This window comes from Phyllosticta capitalensis, assembly GCF_038381095.1.
Source record: "Phyllosticta capitalensis strain CBS 128856 chromosome Unknown BKA78scaffold_3, whole genome shotgun sequence".
Lineage (NCBI taxonomy): Eukaryota > Fungi > Ascomycota > Dothideomycetes > Botryosphaeriales > Phyllostictaceae > Phyllosticta > Phyllosticta capitalensis.
The window spans coordinates 643,047-657,156 of record NW_027117441.1 but is presented as its reverse complement, the minus strand read 5'-3'; the positions used below and the strand labels follow the sequence as shown (position 1 = coordinate 657,156).

The 14,110-nt window shown below is 55.0% G+C and overlaps 6 protein-coding genes across 6 annotated transcripts; 4 read left to right on the top strand and 2 right to left on the bottom strand.

The window, feature by feature from the left end:
- The first annotated feature begins 346 nt into the window (after positions 1-346).
- Positions 347-3,320, top strand: BKA78DRAFT_308291 (uncharacterized protein). The gene is made up of 4 exons (XM_066887932.1): positions 347-451; positions 518-592; positions 869-2,042; positions 2,205-3,320. Exons 1-4 carry the CDS (start codon positions 434-436, stop codon positions 3,071-3,073), a joined length of 2,136 nt encoding a protein of 711 aa, XP_066746278.1. The 5' UTR covers positions 347-433; the 3' UTR covers positions 3,074-3,320.
- BKA78DRAFT_366394 (fungal-specific transcription factor domain-containing protein) lies at positions 3,224-5,860 on the bottom strand (the record flags this gene model as incomplete). The annotated part of the gene is made up of 1 exon (XM_066892578.1): positions 3,224-5,860. The coding sequence occupies one exon, from the start codon at positions 5,858-5,860 to the stop codon at positions 3,374-3,376; it is 2,487 nt and encodes an 828-aa protein (XP_066746277.1). The 3' UTR covers positions 3,224-3,373.
- Positions 5,861-7,310: 1,450 nt separating this feature from the next.
- On the top strand, positions 7,311-8,000 carry BKA78DRAFT_308287 (uncharacterized protein). Its single transcript, XM_066887931.1, has one exon. It carries the CDS (start codon positions 7,606-7,608, stop codon positions 7,870-7,872), a length of 267 nt encoding a protein of 88 aa, XP_066746276.1. The 5' UTR covers positions 7,311-7,605; the 3' UTR covers positions 7,873-8,000.
- An 85-nt stretch (positions 8,001-8,085) lies between these two features.
- On the top strand, positions 8,086-9,322 carry BKA78DRAFT_308285 (uncharacterized protein). The gene has a single exon (XM_066887930.1). It carries the CDS (start codon positions 8,109-8,111, stop codon positions 9,198-9,200), a length of 1,092 nt encoding a protein of 363 aa, XP_066746275.1. The 5' UTR covers positions 8,086-8,108; the 3' UTR covers positions 9,201-9,322.
- A 1,128-nt stretch (positions 9,323-10,450) lies between these two features.
- On the bottom strand, positions 10,451-11,515 carry BKA78DRAFT_330326 (xylose isomerase-like protein; the record flags this gene model as incomplete). The annotated part of the gene is made up of 1 exon (XM_066889764.1): positions 10,451-11,515. One exon carries the CDS (start codon positions 11,513-11,515, stop codon positions 10,451-10,453), a length of 1,065 nt encoding a protein of 354 aa, XP_066746274.1.
- Positions 11,516-12,519: 1,004 nt separating this feature from the next.
- On the top strand, positions 12,520-13,725 carry BKA78DRAFT_248734 (quinate utilization oxidoreductase QutH; the record flags this gene model as incomplete). Its single annotated transcript, XM_066884417.1, has 2 exons — positions 12,520-13,255; positions 13,370-13,725. The coding sequence occupies 2 exons, from the start codon at positions 12,520-12,522 to the stop codon at positions 13,723-13,725; spliced, it is 1,092 nt and encodes a 363-aa protein (XP_066746273.1).
- Positions 13,726-14,110: the final 385 nt, after the last annotated feature.

Below are 14,110 nucleotides of genomic sequence, written 5' to 3'. Positions count from 1 at the left end.
CGGAGCGAGCCGTAGATACCCACGTTTGGTTAGATACCCATGAAGACGCCAGTCTCAATCCCGAGGCATGGAAAATTTCTATATCGGAAAACGTGAGTCTAGGGAGCACTCAGGCCCTTCAGGTACAAGGGACTACAGTTCACTGAGTCCATTTTGTGGTCACAGGAGCATTCGCAGTCCACAACTTTTTGCCGTCATGCCTCGAAGGAAGCGGCCACGAAATCTGGGGCTCGCTTAGCAATCAAGTCCTCCGCTTTGAGTTAAGCGCCGCCTCGAGGCCGACCCAACACGTGCCCGCTCGACGTCTCTCGCTCCTCAATTTTGGACATCATGCACTACTTCAACATGCCAAATTCTATTATGCGATAGCCATTGCGAGCCGATCATTGTGACGTCATAATCAAAGGTCGAGTCTGCTTCGATCAGCTTCAAAATGTCGAGCATGATCACCGTATGTCCGCCGGTCTGTTCCCTAGACGACCTACCAAACTAATCTTGGCTCTATCCCCGGTTATAGTTTGCCGCAAACAATGAATTCTTCAGAAAGCGCAAGCGCGTTCACAAGGCTTGTGACAGCTGCAAGAAACGAAGAGTGAGACTCTGACCGTCTCATGGTGGGCTGCAAAATAAAAGTCAACGTCAAGCCAAGAGCCAAAAAGTCCATACGACATGCTGAAAGCTTTCAAGTCGTTGAAAGAGTGTGCGTGTGTATCAGGAGCTTTTGAATGTCTGAGAAGGCTCGGGCTTTTGAAATCTTAGAAGGACGAGCTACAGGGAGCATTCAAGCAGCTCTGCCTTTGCTTGGAGTTGACATTTATTTTGCGGCCTACTGTGGCCCCAGTCTCGAACATGCGCTGACATTTTCCAGAAGCGTTGCATCCATACATTTGACGAAGATGAGGACCATGCATCCGACTCAATGAATTCAAGAGATGGACCTTCAGCAAATGCACAAGGCAGCAGTCCGACTGAAAGCTCAAATGTAGCACGACCAGCACGGGTGGCTCAACTCGCAGACTCCAACGATATAGAGGCGAGGAGCAGTCATGACCATGACCATGCCCGTCAAGCACCGCCCTCCAGATTCATCGGGTACCTGAGTCCGGAAGCTGTCATGAGTGGACACATTCGAGAACCCATTTCAGGCGAAAAAGTTGGCGGTTGGGTGCCAGCTGCGGATGAGGCCGAGGGATCCAATACCGAACAGGATCAAGACGGCACCTCTCCCAACGTCATAAGTCCAGGTACCGAGGAGTCACTTATCCACAACGCCCTCCAAGCATACTTGGACGCTGTGGGAGTTGCCACAGTGCCAGATGCACGAAGTGTTGATGTGTTGCTGGGTATATATTTTGAATATGTGCATCCACTTCTGCCGCTAGTTGACCAAAAGACTTTCTATGATCGCAAACACGCCGGCACTGGATCACGTATGCTCATGCAGGCCATCTGCTTAGTTGCGAGCAGACATGAAGGCATATCGCATCACCTCTATCTCGCGAACAACCCAAACCTGCTTCCACCACGACAGTTTGCAAAGAAACTTTACACAGCTATCGTGGCTGGCCTTAATGCCAATCTTGAGAAAGATCGCATCACGGTCATCCAAGTCTTGACATTGATATCTCTACACAGCGAAGGCATTGACGGCGCGGATCAAGCATCCATGCACCTCGTGCAAGCCATCCATCACGCACACACGATGGGCCTACAGTTCGGCCGCCAGCAAAACAACGAGAAGAGCGAGGCCATGGAAAAGCTGTTCTGGTGTCTTTGGGCATTGGACAAGATGAATGCCACAATCCATGGCCGGCCGCAATACATGCACGAGCGGGACAACCAGCTGGAGAATTGGACCGCAAAGCCGGAGCGGAGGCGCACGCCCTTTGCCATCTGGCTGGTTTTGGCGGCCATTCTGGATAGTGTGATTGAGCTGTACCGCCCGAACTGCGATCCTGCAATCACTGGCTTGGAAGAGTCTTTTCCTGGCTTTGAAGATATCATCGGGGAGATTGGTGATCAGCTCAAGGGTCCAATTGTCGGTATGTATGAAGCCATCCCTTATGTTAGCACTTGGACGCTCCGTCCTCATAGTTCTGGAGAGTTTGATGCTATTTCCATCTGCTGGCGCTTGTTTCCATCTAGTTTCGTGGCCTGCTGTCTGCTCTCCATGACTGAGAATTTGACTTGCTCACATTTACCAGCTGCCCTTGAGCTCTTCTACCACGCAGTCGCCATGGCGTCGCACAAATCACGATCCATCACGGACCCCGTCCGCTCGACACCCTCCTCCGTCCGCCAAAGCCTCTCCGCCGTCCGCGTCATCTCCATCCTTAGCAACGAATTTCCCAGCGATCTGCCGCCCCTTCCCATCGTGCCCTACTCCCTCGCCCTCGCCATGACCGTCGCCTACCGCCAATTCCGCCGCAGCAAACTGCAGGGCCACAAGAACCGCGCCAAAGAGGACCTCAAGAGCTGCTGCAACCTGCTCGACAAGCTGCGCGCCACCTGGTGGAGCGCCGGCTGCATGGCCGACCTGGGCTTCGCGGCGCTCGCGCAGGCGGAGCGCGCAAGCGCTGCTGCAAAGACGACGAATGCGTGGATTCCGGCTAAGCACCCGTGTCCAAATGACAAGCGCTCGGCGTTCACGTCGACCGGGACGCGTGCGGATGCGTCAACGTCGCCGACGGCTGTCTCGGGATCTTTCCAACATGCCACCGTGGGTACCTCGCAGGCGGCGCCTTCGTCGTCTTCGTCTCTCCCTACTCTACCGCCTGTCTCTGTCCCCTCGATGTTAGCAACAACACCGCAGCCGGCAATCAGCAGTGAGCGCAGCCCCGTCACCAACGCGGCCGCGGCCAACCTTGGCGCCGCGGGCGCTGCTGCGTCGGAGCAGCCTCCTCCTGCGGCGGGATCGCTTGGTGCCGGTGACTTGAACGAGTCGCCTGACTGGCTCAACTTCGACAATGCGTTTGAGAATATGGATACGTTGCTGGGGAGTGGCGGCGCAGATCTTTCGACCGAGCTGCTGCGGGGCTTGGATTGGGACTGGGCGATTGGTCCGGGTGCGTAGATGGGCCTTCTTGCAATGAGTCTCTGGGGCCACTTGGTTGGAGGTTGGTGACGGTGTTGAGATTGTTCGGGCAGAGCGGCTGAGAGCTTCTTGTGTCGGCTCACAGGATACCGGAGTGCCAGAGTTCTCCTCGCCCCGTTTCGGTTGGAATTCTGAATGGCAAGCGTCACGACTTTCTTCGCCTAGATATAATCACATCACGCAGGTAGAATAGGTTGGCGGAGGATCACAAAGACTTCATTCCGACATTCCCTCATCCAATGTTCATGCCCATGCAAATGCAAATGCAAACGCCGCTCTCTACGTCTCATCCGACAACCTCCTCTGATCGCCCGCCGTCCCCGTCGCATCCAGATTCGGCCCCGGCGCACCGGCCCTCCCCATAAAACTCCCAAACACCGAATCCAGCCCGCTGTAGTCGGGCGTGAGCACATCAGAGAGGCTCATGTCGGGCGCAAAGCCCAAATTCTGCATAAACTGCGGCTGGCGGTCCAGGCGCTCGGGGCCCTCGAGCGTGGCGAGCTCGTCGAAGAGGGCGTCGAGGTCGTTGGGGCTGGTTGCCGTGAAGCGCTCCAGGGAGGAAGGGGGTTGTTGGTCGGGGTTGGTCGTGTTGGCGAGGGCGTTGGAGGTGGGCGCTGGTTGTTGTTGTGGTGGCGGTTTGTCCAGCGCCGGTGGAGCGAGTGATTGAATCGTGTTGCGTCGTGTGGGAAAGCCCGTTGTCGTCTGTTGCTGTTGTTGCTGTGGCGCCGGCTGCACGCCGCCGAGCACTTGGCTGTACTCTGGACTCATGATGTCGACGGCGCCGCTGTTCTTCAGGCTGAACGACTGCGGGCTGTACGCCGAGAGGCTGGACTGGTTCTGCGAGGCGGGCGAGGGATAGGGGAATGTGTGCGTTGTGGATGAGATGGCGGTGCCAAAGTTCGACTCGCTTGCAGCCTGAGCCTGCGAGTTGGTGCTCCGGTGATGCGCTCGCGGCTTCTCGTAGCTGCGCCAGAGCCCCCGGTAATTGGTCAGGAGCGACGTCCACTTGGCACGGATGTCTGGTGGTAGTGCCTCGAAGGCACCGCTGCGGCCGGCGAGGCTGATCATGGGGCTGAAGATGGGAAGCATTGCGGGTGTTCCGAATGCGTTGGCGTATCTGAGGAGGGTCTCGACGACTGCTTCGACCGGGACGGCGGTAGGGACGGCGAATGCCATGCTGGCCAGGAGGTAGATGAGGCGGAGGCCGAAGAGCGTGGGAGTAGGAGCCGGCAGCTGTTGGCTCGAGTAGACGGCCTTGAGTGATGGCGGAATGCTCGATATCCACTGCTGCAGGTGCATCGATGCGGCATGGCCGTCCAGCGAGCCCCTGAGGACGTCATTGATGACGGTCAGGATGCGGACAATATTGTTGAACGTGCTAATGGTGTGCACAGGACTGCGGTTGTATTGCGCTGGGTTTGACGTGCTGGGCTTGAAGTCGGGACAGCCGACCCACGGATGCCATTCTTCCAGGCCGTCTTCCGCGAGAAGACCGACGCGGGTGACGTGCTCCCGCTTCAAGATTGGCTCGCGACCCAGGTGTGCTGAGATGATGGTGTCCAGGGCAAAACATGCGAGGAACACATGCTTCTCTCGGGGGTTTCGCTCTTCGGTAAAAGGGAAGTTGTCTGTTCGTTGGGTGCTGTTGTGCAGGCCAAGGAGCATGGCTATGCGGATTGCGTATCCAATTTGCAGCCATGCTGCCCGTGATCTGTCCGCTCCAATATTGACGAGTGCGAGAAGTAGCAGTGCCTTGACATGACCTATTTCGTGAGCCCCTTGCTCGGTAGGAATCAAGTCCCGAGCTGCATTGTAGATGTCGTTCGGCTGTAACAGCGAGTTGTCGGTTGGTTCCATTTGAGAATTGTTGGAGCTTGCAGCACATTCCTGTACTGAGGCTATCGCAAGGATTGCCCAAAGCTCAGCATGATCTCCTGTTCCCAGTCCCTTTGGTGACAGTTCCAGGCCATCCTCTGGGTAAGAGTAAGATATTTTGAGTATGTCGTGCTTTTCTGCAATCGGAAACCAGCTGTGGGTATATGCAAAGTAAACGTCAAAAAGTCTCCATAAATTCGATGGCAACCTGAGTCTGGCGGGACTGGGAGGCAAAAAGGATGACCTTATTTCAAACGGCGGGTACTTGCTCGGCGATCCAAGTTGCGAAGCGCCATCGCCGACATTCTTGAGAGGCGCGGGAAAGTTTGATGTTCCGTTTGGAGATGCCACAGATGCATCGGCCGCGAAGTCGTCATCATCTGGCTTGTCGTCTTCCGGTGATGCGGGCGAAAGGGGTCTGTCGGCTTCAGGGGCTAATTCGGAGCCGGACAAGACCTTGTCGATATTTTTGCAGAAATTACTTCTCCTCCACTTTCTGTGCAGCTTGTTTGAGCTGTCACTGTCTTTTCCCAGGAGGAGAGACCGCCCATCTGCTTGGTTGAGGAAAGAAACAAGAGAGTCCTCGGCTTTCGGGTTGTTCGAAAAGGTCCAGGCTAGGGCTAGCTCCAGGGTTCGTATGTAACCAGGTTGAATACCGCGCTTTTTGGGGTTGGCCGTGTAGGAACAGTTGCGGTTGGAAGATGCGCAGGTAAAACAGATGGGCTGGATACCATCGCACTTTTCGCGTGCGGCTCGACACTGGTCGCAGGCTCTTGAGACTCGCTGTCGTTTGGCGGGTGCTGGGTTTTCTTGCCTGGCTTGTGCATCCGTGGGTCCAGTGGCATTGGTTCCTTTTCTTTTTCCTCTCTCGACGCCGTCATTGCCTGCCATTGTGCACCTGTGATACTAATGACAGACGCCAAGAACATGCGGACCAAATGGCGGATGTTTGCAGTGGTATGGCCGTCTACCCAGCTTTTCAGAAGTGGGCGGCTGGCAGAATGTTGGATACTGTTGAACTGGGTCAGCAAGATTTGTCTGACCTCAATTGGAGATACGAGGCACACCATTGGCCGAGAAGAGTGGGCATCACGGGGATCGTGGAAAGTCGGGGTCAGCTTGGCTGTGTTGATTCAATTGTGCGGGGTGGACGGTGGGGACCTGGGGAAGCCGACGTTGCTTGGACGGGCCCAAGTGCGCCACGGCCACCCCCGGCGGCTATGTCTTTTTCCATCCACTCATTCTCCTCCCAACTCTCCACATCCTCTGCACTACGCTCTTCTCGCGCCTAGCCTTCCTTTTCTGACTACTCGCTTCATGTCATCATCAACTCCAATGCTCAATACGATCTGCTGCGTTGCCGAATGCCCTCCAGGTGACCTCCAAGTAATACCGACAGACTGGACGCCTGTGTTGCGGCAGGGTGGACATGAGGCCGTAGACTAGCAAACGGCAATCTGTTCCGACGACCTTGCGCACAAGTTTCCGACCCATCAAGACTGACTGCTCCATCATCATGAACGGTTTTGGTCCAGGCACAAAGCGACCGCGCACGGCGGCTTCAAGCAAAGAAGCCGCAAAAAAGAAGTGCCTTCGAACGCAACACCACCTTCAGTCTCACGTGGATCGAGAAATCAGCCAAATTTCTGGAGATGAGAAGCCCACCGCCGAGGAATTAGGCCAAGAAAGCGACGTATCTATCAGCCGGACCCCAAGCACCCCGTCAGAGGCCTTCAAGGAGAACTCGTCGGCCTCGTCACCTTTTCCCTCGGATGCCTCAATTGTTCTTGTTGGGTTTAGAGGAACAGGCAAATCGACCTTGGCAGTCATTGCGTCGCGTGCTCATCAACGGCGAGTAATTGACGTTGATGATGCTTTTCACGACGCAACCGGAGAGACCGGCTCCAGCTACAGAAAGAAGCACGGTGCGGCTCAGCACGGGTTGCGGTACCTGCAAATCATGAGGTCTCTGTTCGAGGCCTATGAAACAGACAGTATCCTTGTTTGTAGCATGAGCTCGATGGAACAAAATGTGCAAAAGTATCTGCAGCAATACTCCAAGTCGCATCCGGTCATCCACATCGTCCGAGATTCTCAAAGCATCCAAGAATATTTGAGTATCTCTGACGAGGCTAGATTCGGAAACATTCTCCGCGCTGCTGAGGAAGTGATGAGGTCTTGCTGCAACTTTGAGTTCTACAACGCACCTTCTCAGCTGCCAGTCCTCCCCGACGGCGACTTCCACCCTAGACCAACACGGCCCGGCACGAATTCTCAATCCATGGGATCATTACCTCCATTTCTGGCACTCAAGAATGTCGAGCAACATTTCTTGAAACTCATCTCTTTGATCTTCCCGGGCAGTGCGTCGTACCACATGGATCCAGTTCTTTGCGGAATTCCCGTCCACCTGCGGTCATGGACATATGCCGCTTCTGTGCCAATATTTACGCTCAATCGGACTCCTGACCTGGAAACCTTGACAACAGGCGTGGACGCCTTGGAGCTGGTGTTGGACTCGCGATCTGAAATTCTGCGTTTGCCGAAGTACAAGCAGCATCCCAACGGCTTAGCAAGTGCTGTTGCACGGTTACGAAGCCGTAGCGACTCGCTGCCAATCATAGTTCACGTGGATCATGCCATGTTCCCACCGACTGAGACCCTGGACGCTTACTTTGAAACTGTCCGCCGCTCTCTTGATCTATGTCCCGAGTATCTCACCTTTGATCTGGGACGGAGATGTATGGAACGAAATGGCGAGCAAGTTCTCCGCGATATCACGAGAAGAAGGACTCAGACAAGAATCATCGGGCACTTTGCTTTCCGAGACCAAAAAATCACTTGGCAGGATCCGAGCTTGGTCCAAGTGTACAAACAGGCCCAAGACTTGGGATGCGATTTAGTCCGCTTCACGCGGAACTGCTCAACCTATGAATCACTGGATGATGTCTTCGAAATTCAAGAATTCAAGCGCCAGATCGAACGCCTACCTGGCCGAAAACTGCCCGTCATCGCATACTCGAATACAAACCGCGGGCAAGTCACCGCATGTTTCAACAAGACTCTTACTGCTGTCACGACTCCTGAGGTCACTAAGGATCATGATGAGTACAATTGGGACAGCAACGGCCATCCCATCATGACGGCCCAATCGGCCACGAAAGCGCTCTATGGCTGTTTTGTCTTTAACCAAATGCAATTCTACATCATCGGGGCCAGTGCGGGCTACAGTCTGTCACCAGCAATGCACAACGCCGCGTACGAAGCCTTGGGTCTGCCTCACTCTTATGATATCCATCAAATTCCGGACCTGAAAACCATTCACGCTATCCTGAAAGACGGCCATTTTGGAGGTGCGAGTATCAGCCAGCCGTTCAAGGTCGACATTATGCACAGTCTGAACCAAGTTAGCCAGCATGCACAAGCTATTGGCGCAGTCAACACCATCCTTCCCGTGCGCCGGCTGAACGATGATGGAAGCATCCCCGGAGTCCTTGGCCTACTGGAAGAAAGGGGTGTGGCCGGACAGGTGAACAAGTTGTATGGCGAAAACACCGACTGGATTGGCATCACAGCTTGCATCGGGCAGGGGCTTTCTCCTGCCAACTCTGTCAGCCCCTCAACGACTGGCTTGATCGTCGGTGCGGGTGGCATGGCGCGGGCAGCTGTGTATGCACTGATCCACATGGGTGTGCGCACCATCTACATCTACAACCGGACCAAGTCCAATGCTCAGCTTCTCGCCGAACACTTCCGCGCACAGCATCAAAGCGGTCTTGCGGCGCTGGCGCAGAGAGAGCTCCCCGAGTTTTGCTTACTCGACTCCGTTGGCGATCCCTGGCCCATCTCCCGCCACAGCTATCCAACCATCGTCGTCTCTTGCATCCCGACGCACGCCGTGGGTGACTCGCCCGCCCCCTACTTTACGTTGCCTCAGCAGTGGATGGGCTCCAAGACTGGCGGCGTGGTCCTTGAGCTCGGCTACAAGACGCTCAACACGCCGCTTTTGCAGCAGATCCGCGCCGCGAGCAAGAGCAATTGGGTCGCCATGGACGGCTTGGATCTGCTTCCCGAACAAGGCTTTGCGCAGTTCGAACTGTTTACGGGTAGAAGGGCGCCGCGTAGGTTGATGCGGGAAAAGGTGTTGGAATGCTTCATGGACAGGATGAGCAAGGATGACGAGGCGCGTGAGTCGGTCATGAGGCGGTTGCAAAATCTCAAAAAGTGGTGATCTGCTTGTACATCTTGTGTTTCATGGTCGAGAGCGGCGGGCTGACTGAATGGAGGGGCCATCGTTTAACTCCTGTGAAGTGGAAACGGATTTGGATCTTTCCAGGAGCAAATGAATCAGACTTCTTGTCACTTTCTGCCCAAAACTTGTGGAAACATTGTGTCTCAACGCTCTTTCTTGGATGCACTTGAGATGCTCGAGTGCTCCTGTCCTCCTCGCCTTCGAAGACCTCATCTCTCTGAACAGGACCCGGAAATTTCTTGCCCTCCTCCTTCACCCACTGTACAACCCCTGAGAGCAGGGAACTGCTCTCCTTGTTTCTGTCAATGACTTAATCCCCAGCCCATGCTCTCTCTGCCTTTGATTTGACGTTGTTGCTCGGCTCATTATTTCCACAACTGTAGAACTATATAATTTGGTGGCAATAGCCTCATGATAATGGGGCCCACACTCTGGCGAATCAACGCCAATTCTTGTGTAATATTTACGAGCCCGGATGTCGTCGAGGTCGAATGGTACTGAAGATTCTCTCAATCACCAATCGTTTCAATCAAGAGACGCTAGGTATCAAGCTCCCAATACACCTGTTCAAGTATAGCACTACTGAGCTATCCCAAGCAAGGGACGTAACAAGTTTCAAAGAGATTTCAAGTTCAATTCTCACCTGCTGCATCAATTTTTTGAAGACTCTAAAACGGTTTCTAAGAAGCTAAGGCTCACTATACCAGCCAGAGACGTCGGTGTGGACGATTGATCTCTGACCACTACTTGCCATGATCGTTTGAGTGCACATTGTCTGACAATATTTTGTTTCTTTTGGCTTGCTTCCTCAGCCACGCAGTTTTGTTTTGCGTTCAATGCAAAATTCGCTTGAGACTGGATGCGAAGCTTGTGGCGCGTACAGCTTCAACGATCCCCGTTCCTTTCTTCAAGGGGTTGATGAACGCATCCGGTCGCCACAGCCATGCAGAACTTGAATACTTCAGAAGTACTCGCACTCAGTGCTCGAAGACTTCCCCAGTCGCACTTCTCCGACATCGCAGACCTTGCTTATCTATCCTCTCATACAGTGTGAGACTTTCGAGCCAAGTCTCGGTCTCCGGCGCTGCTGTCGGAGAGTTACAATCACACAAAGCCGCAGACCACGTCAAAGAGTTGGAAAATCAAGCCAGGCATAAATTCAGAATGTGCTTGCTTGCAGTGGTATCTTCTAGAAAATAAACGCCGCCGACCCTCTTACACATGCACTCCTAAAGCCGATGGTGTGGCTCTGAAAACTGATACGAGGGCACCGCATCCCCGTCCTCAATCGCCAAATCTCGTACAAACTTCTTCCACGAGACGGCCGCCCTCTGCGCCAGCTTCATCGGCGTGTCCGGATCCTCGTACGCCATGCACCTGTTGAACAGCTCCATGCTGACCCAGCCCTCGTACTTGAGGCAGTGGATGATGGCCTCGGCAATCTGCTTCGCAGGCAGGTAGGCGCCCTCGTCCTTCTCGCCGTAAAACAGACGGCAATTCCTCGACCAGCTCATGCGCGCCGGCTGCTCGGCGTTGTAGAACTCGTGGTCCTCCCTCAGCGGTCTGGCCAGTCGCTCTGCGTCGACGAGCTGCACCATGAAGAGCCTCCGCACGTCGACGTCGGCGACCAGCCGCTCCATCGACGCGCGCACCTCGTCGTCCGCGTTGGGCGTCTTGCCGCTGTCCGCGGCCGGGTCGGCATAGATGCGCGCCGCGATGTTGAAGGTGTCGAGGCAGAGGCCAAAGTTGTGTCTGTCGACGCGCTTGACAATGTCCCAGCTGCGCTCCCACGTGTCGACGCGGGTGCCCCAACCGAGCGCCTCGTAGCAGAAGCGCATGGGCGGATACTCTCTGGCACCCATGTCGGCGACCTCGCGCAAGTCCTCGACCATGAGGTTGATGTCTTCTGATACCTGTGAGGCAGGCAGGAACGACGATGGAATGGCGATGAGGTCTGTCTCGAGCACTTTGGCCAGCCGGATCCACAACCGCATCTGCTCGATTCGTGATGCGTGCTCGCTGCGGTCTCGCAGGCCCTCGTAGTGCATGAACGGCTGAAGGCAGATGATGGTGATGCCGCGCACGTCGCACCATTGGCGGATCAACACGGCGGCGCGCAGCTGGTTGGCGGCTGTCGCGCCGCCTGGAAACTCGCGCGCCAAATACTCGAGATCTTCGTAGAAGAATTCGATGCCTTTGATCCCGTGGGCTGCCGCTTGGTCCAGTTTGGCGGTTAATGAGTGCACCCAGGCACGGCCGAGCGACATGCTCGATATGGCAGCGCGACACGGCATGATGGATGATTGATAGGTGGGTCGAGATCGGTGACTGAGCAAGTGATGTGATGACTGATGGTGGAGAGGATGGTCGCAAGAAGTGGATCTCTTTTAGTCGATGATGTGCCCGCGGAATGCGTCGAGGTCGGGCACTTTTTTGAAGGGAGGAGAGCGAAAGGATGGAATTTCGAGAAGCCCAGAATCAGCTCGGCGATTTTCGAGAAGTGGTGCCTGGCCGGCCTGGCGATAAAAGGGGTCGATGTACTTCTGTTTCTTCTTGGTCAACAAATCAAGTCGGCTTTCCCCCTTCTCAGCCAAGCAACAGGCGACGAGCTGAGAGATATAGCTGCGCCAGAGAGTCCTGTCCAACCACGAGTTCCACGGAATGCAGTTCTTGGGCCGTTCCGGCTGGCAGGCGCTGGCTGGCAATCATTACTCCGCCTGTACCCACACGTCTGTCACTCAGAAACAGACGAGCAGTTGGTTCAAAGGACGTGGAAAATGTCATCGCGCTGGCTGTGCAGTGATGCAGGCACGGTACACGCGACGAAGGCCGGTACGAGGTAACGTCAGGAAGGCGAGAAGGCTAAAGATTGTTCCGCGTACGACCCGATTCGTCACTTCCCGGTCGGTTCCCGGACGGCTATCTTCGGTTCCCGGTCCGCTCGGCTCAATTGCCTTCCTCCTTCATGATCACCTCGCGGCCCCGCAATGCAGTACGTTTGCACTCTGGGGAAATGGGAGTCCTAAAGACGATCTCTGAGTCCCCCACGATGTCTCAAAGCAAGTATAAAGTAATGCTGAGTAATTGCTGCGAGTCTTGTGGAGCCTGCGAAATCTCAACTCCACTCCACTATCGCTTTCCTTTTTCGACTGCGCCGAGGCCAGCTGAGCTCAATTTTTGAGTTTTCACTTTTGTCACTTCAACATTAGTGGCTTCGTTTCATGTTCAGAGAAGATCGCAAAGTCTCATCCTCCTTTCCAAGCCTCTTTGATCAAGGATAGCTGCTGTTCTTCTGAGCATGTCTTCACAAAACACCATTTCCGTCGCCGTCGTGGGCACTGGGCTCATTGGCCCACGCCACGCGCAGGCAGTTCTCTCAAACCCCTCAACCACACTATCTTGCATCGTAGACCCCAATCCGGCAGCTGCCAAGGTCGCTTCAGAACTGGGGGTAAACCTCTATCCCTCAATCCAGGCGATGGTCTCGTCTGATGACAAGCCCGCCGCCGCCATTGTCTGCACGCCCAACCACACGCATGTAGCAGTATCTACCGAGCTGCTCAATGCCGGCATCCATGTCGTGTGCGAGAAGCCACTATCAATCGACATTGCCAGTGGCGCGGAGCTGGTCCGCCGCGCAGAGCAGCTACACTTGCACCTCCTGACTGGCCACCACCGACGCTTCAACCCCTTCGTCACGGCCGCTCAGCGCATCATTGAGTCCGGCCGCCTCGGCCGCGTCATCGCCGTGTCTGGTCTCTGGACACTGTTCAAGCCACCGACCTACTTTGACCCGCCAACCGAATGGCGTCGTAGCGCCGGTGCCGTCTGGATTAATTTGATCCATGATCTCGACGTGCTGCAATATTTGTTCGGTCCCGTTGAGCGCGTCACTGCAGAGGAAACGGCAAAGACGAGGGGATTCGAGGCGGACGAGGGCGCGGCCGTGCTGTTGAGGTTTGAGAGTGGGGCCGTGGGCACGTTTATCTGTTGTGATGCGGTGGTCAGCGCGCATGGGTTTGAAATGGGAACGGGTAAGTCTTTGAACCAATTCCTCTTATCTCCGCCGCCCGTGAAGATGCCGCTTCAGTCCACAAGGTGACGGCATGGGCGTTGTGATGTTGTGATGGCTCATCATGCGATTGCAGGCGAGAATCCGCTCATCCCCCGCACTGGGAGAGACTTTTACCGCATTTTTGGCACCGACGCGTCGTTGAGCGTTCCAGATCTGCGCATGACGTCGTACGCGGTGCCGGTGGAGAAGTCGTGGTCCAGCCCGCTGACGGAGGAAACGATTGCTCTTGACACTTTGCTGTCCAAGGCGGAGATGAAGGCGCCTTTTGACTTGCAAGTGGAGAATCTCGTGAGCGTGCTCAGAGGGCAAGGCAAAGCGCGCTGCACAGGTGCGGATGGCCTTTCTGCCGTCAAAGTCGCCGTCGCTATCCGCAAGGCGTTGCAGGCCAAGGGATTGGACCGGACGGTGCAAGTTCGCAGCGTACTCTGAATACGAACTAGAGATTAGATTGGTAAGGCGGTCCTCCTGTAGACTTGATTAGATGTCATCATACGCTTTTCAAATTGAGAGTAGTCCTTGCCCACTCAATTATTGGCGAGATTGGTTTCGTAGTCAGCAGGAAAAGGACGGTATAGGGAGTATTCATACCTTTTGTCAGGGGTGACAAGCAGTCTTCGTGGCATCGGTGGAAGTGTTTGAAAACGCTGCACGCTTGACTGAGAATGGGACTGGGAGGCCTCAAAAATTGGGGGGGTGTGGCCTTCGTATATACTTTGCGGATGTCTTGACGTGCAGAAGTTCGTCTCACGTTGCGCAAATCTCACAGAAACAGCCGGCCGAGCAGCAGAAATTCTCAGATGAAAAGGCAAATGCT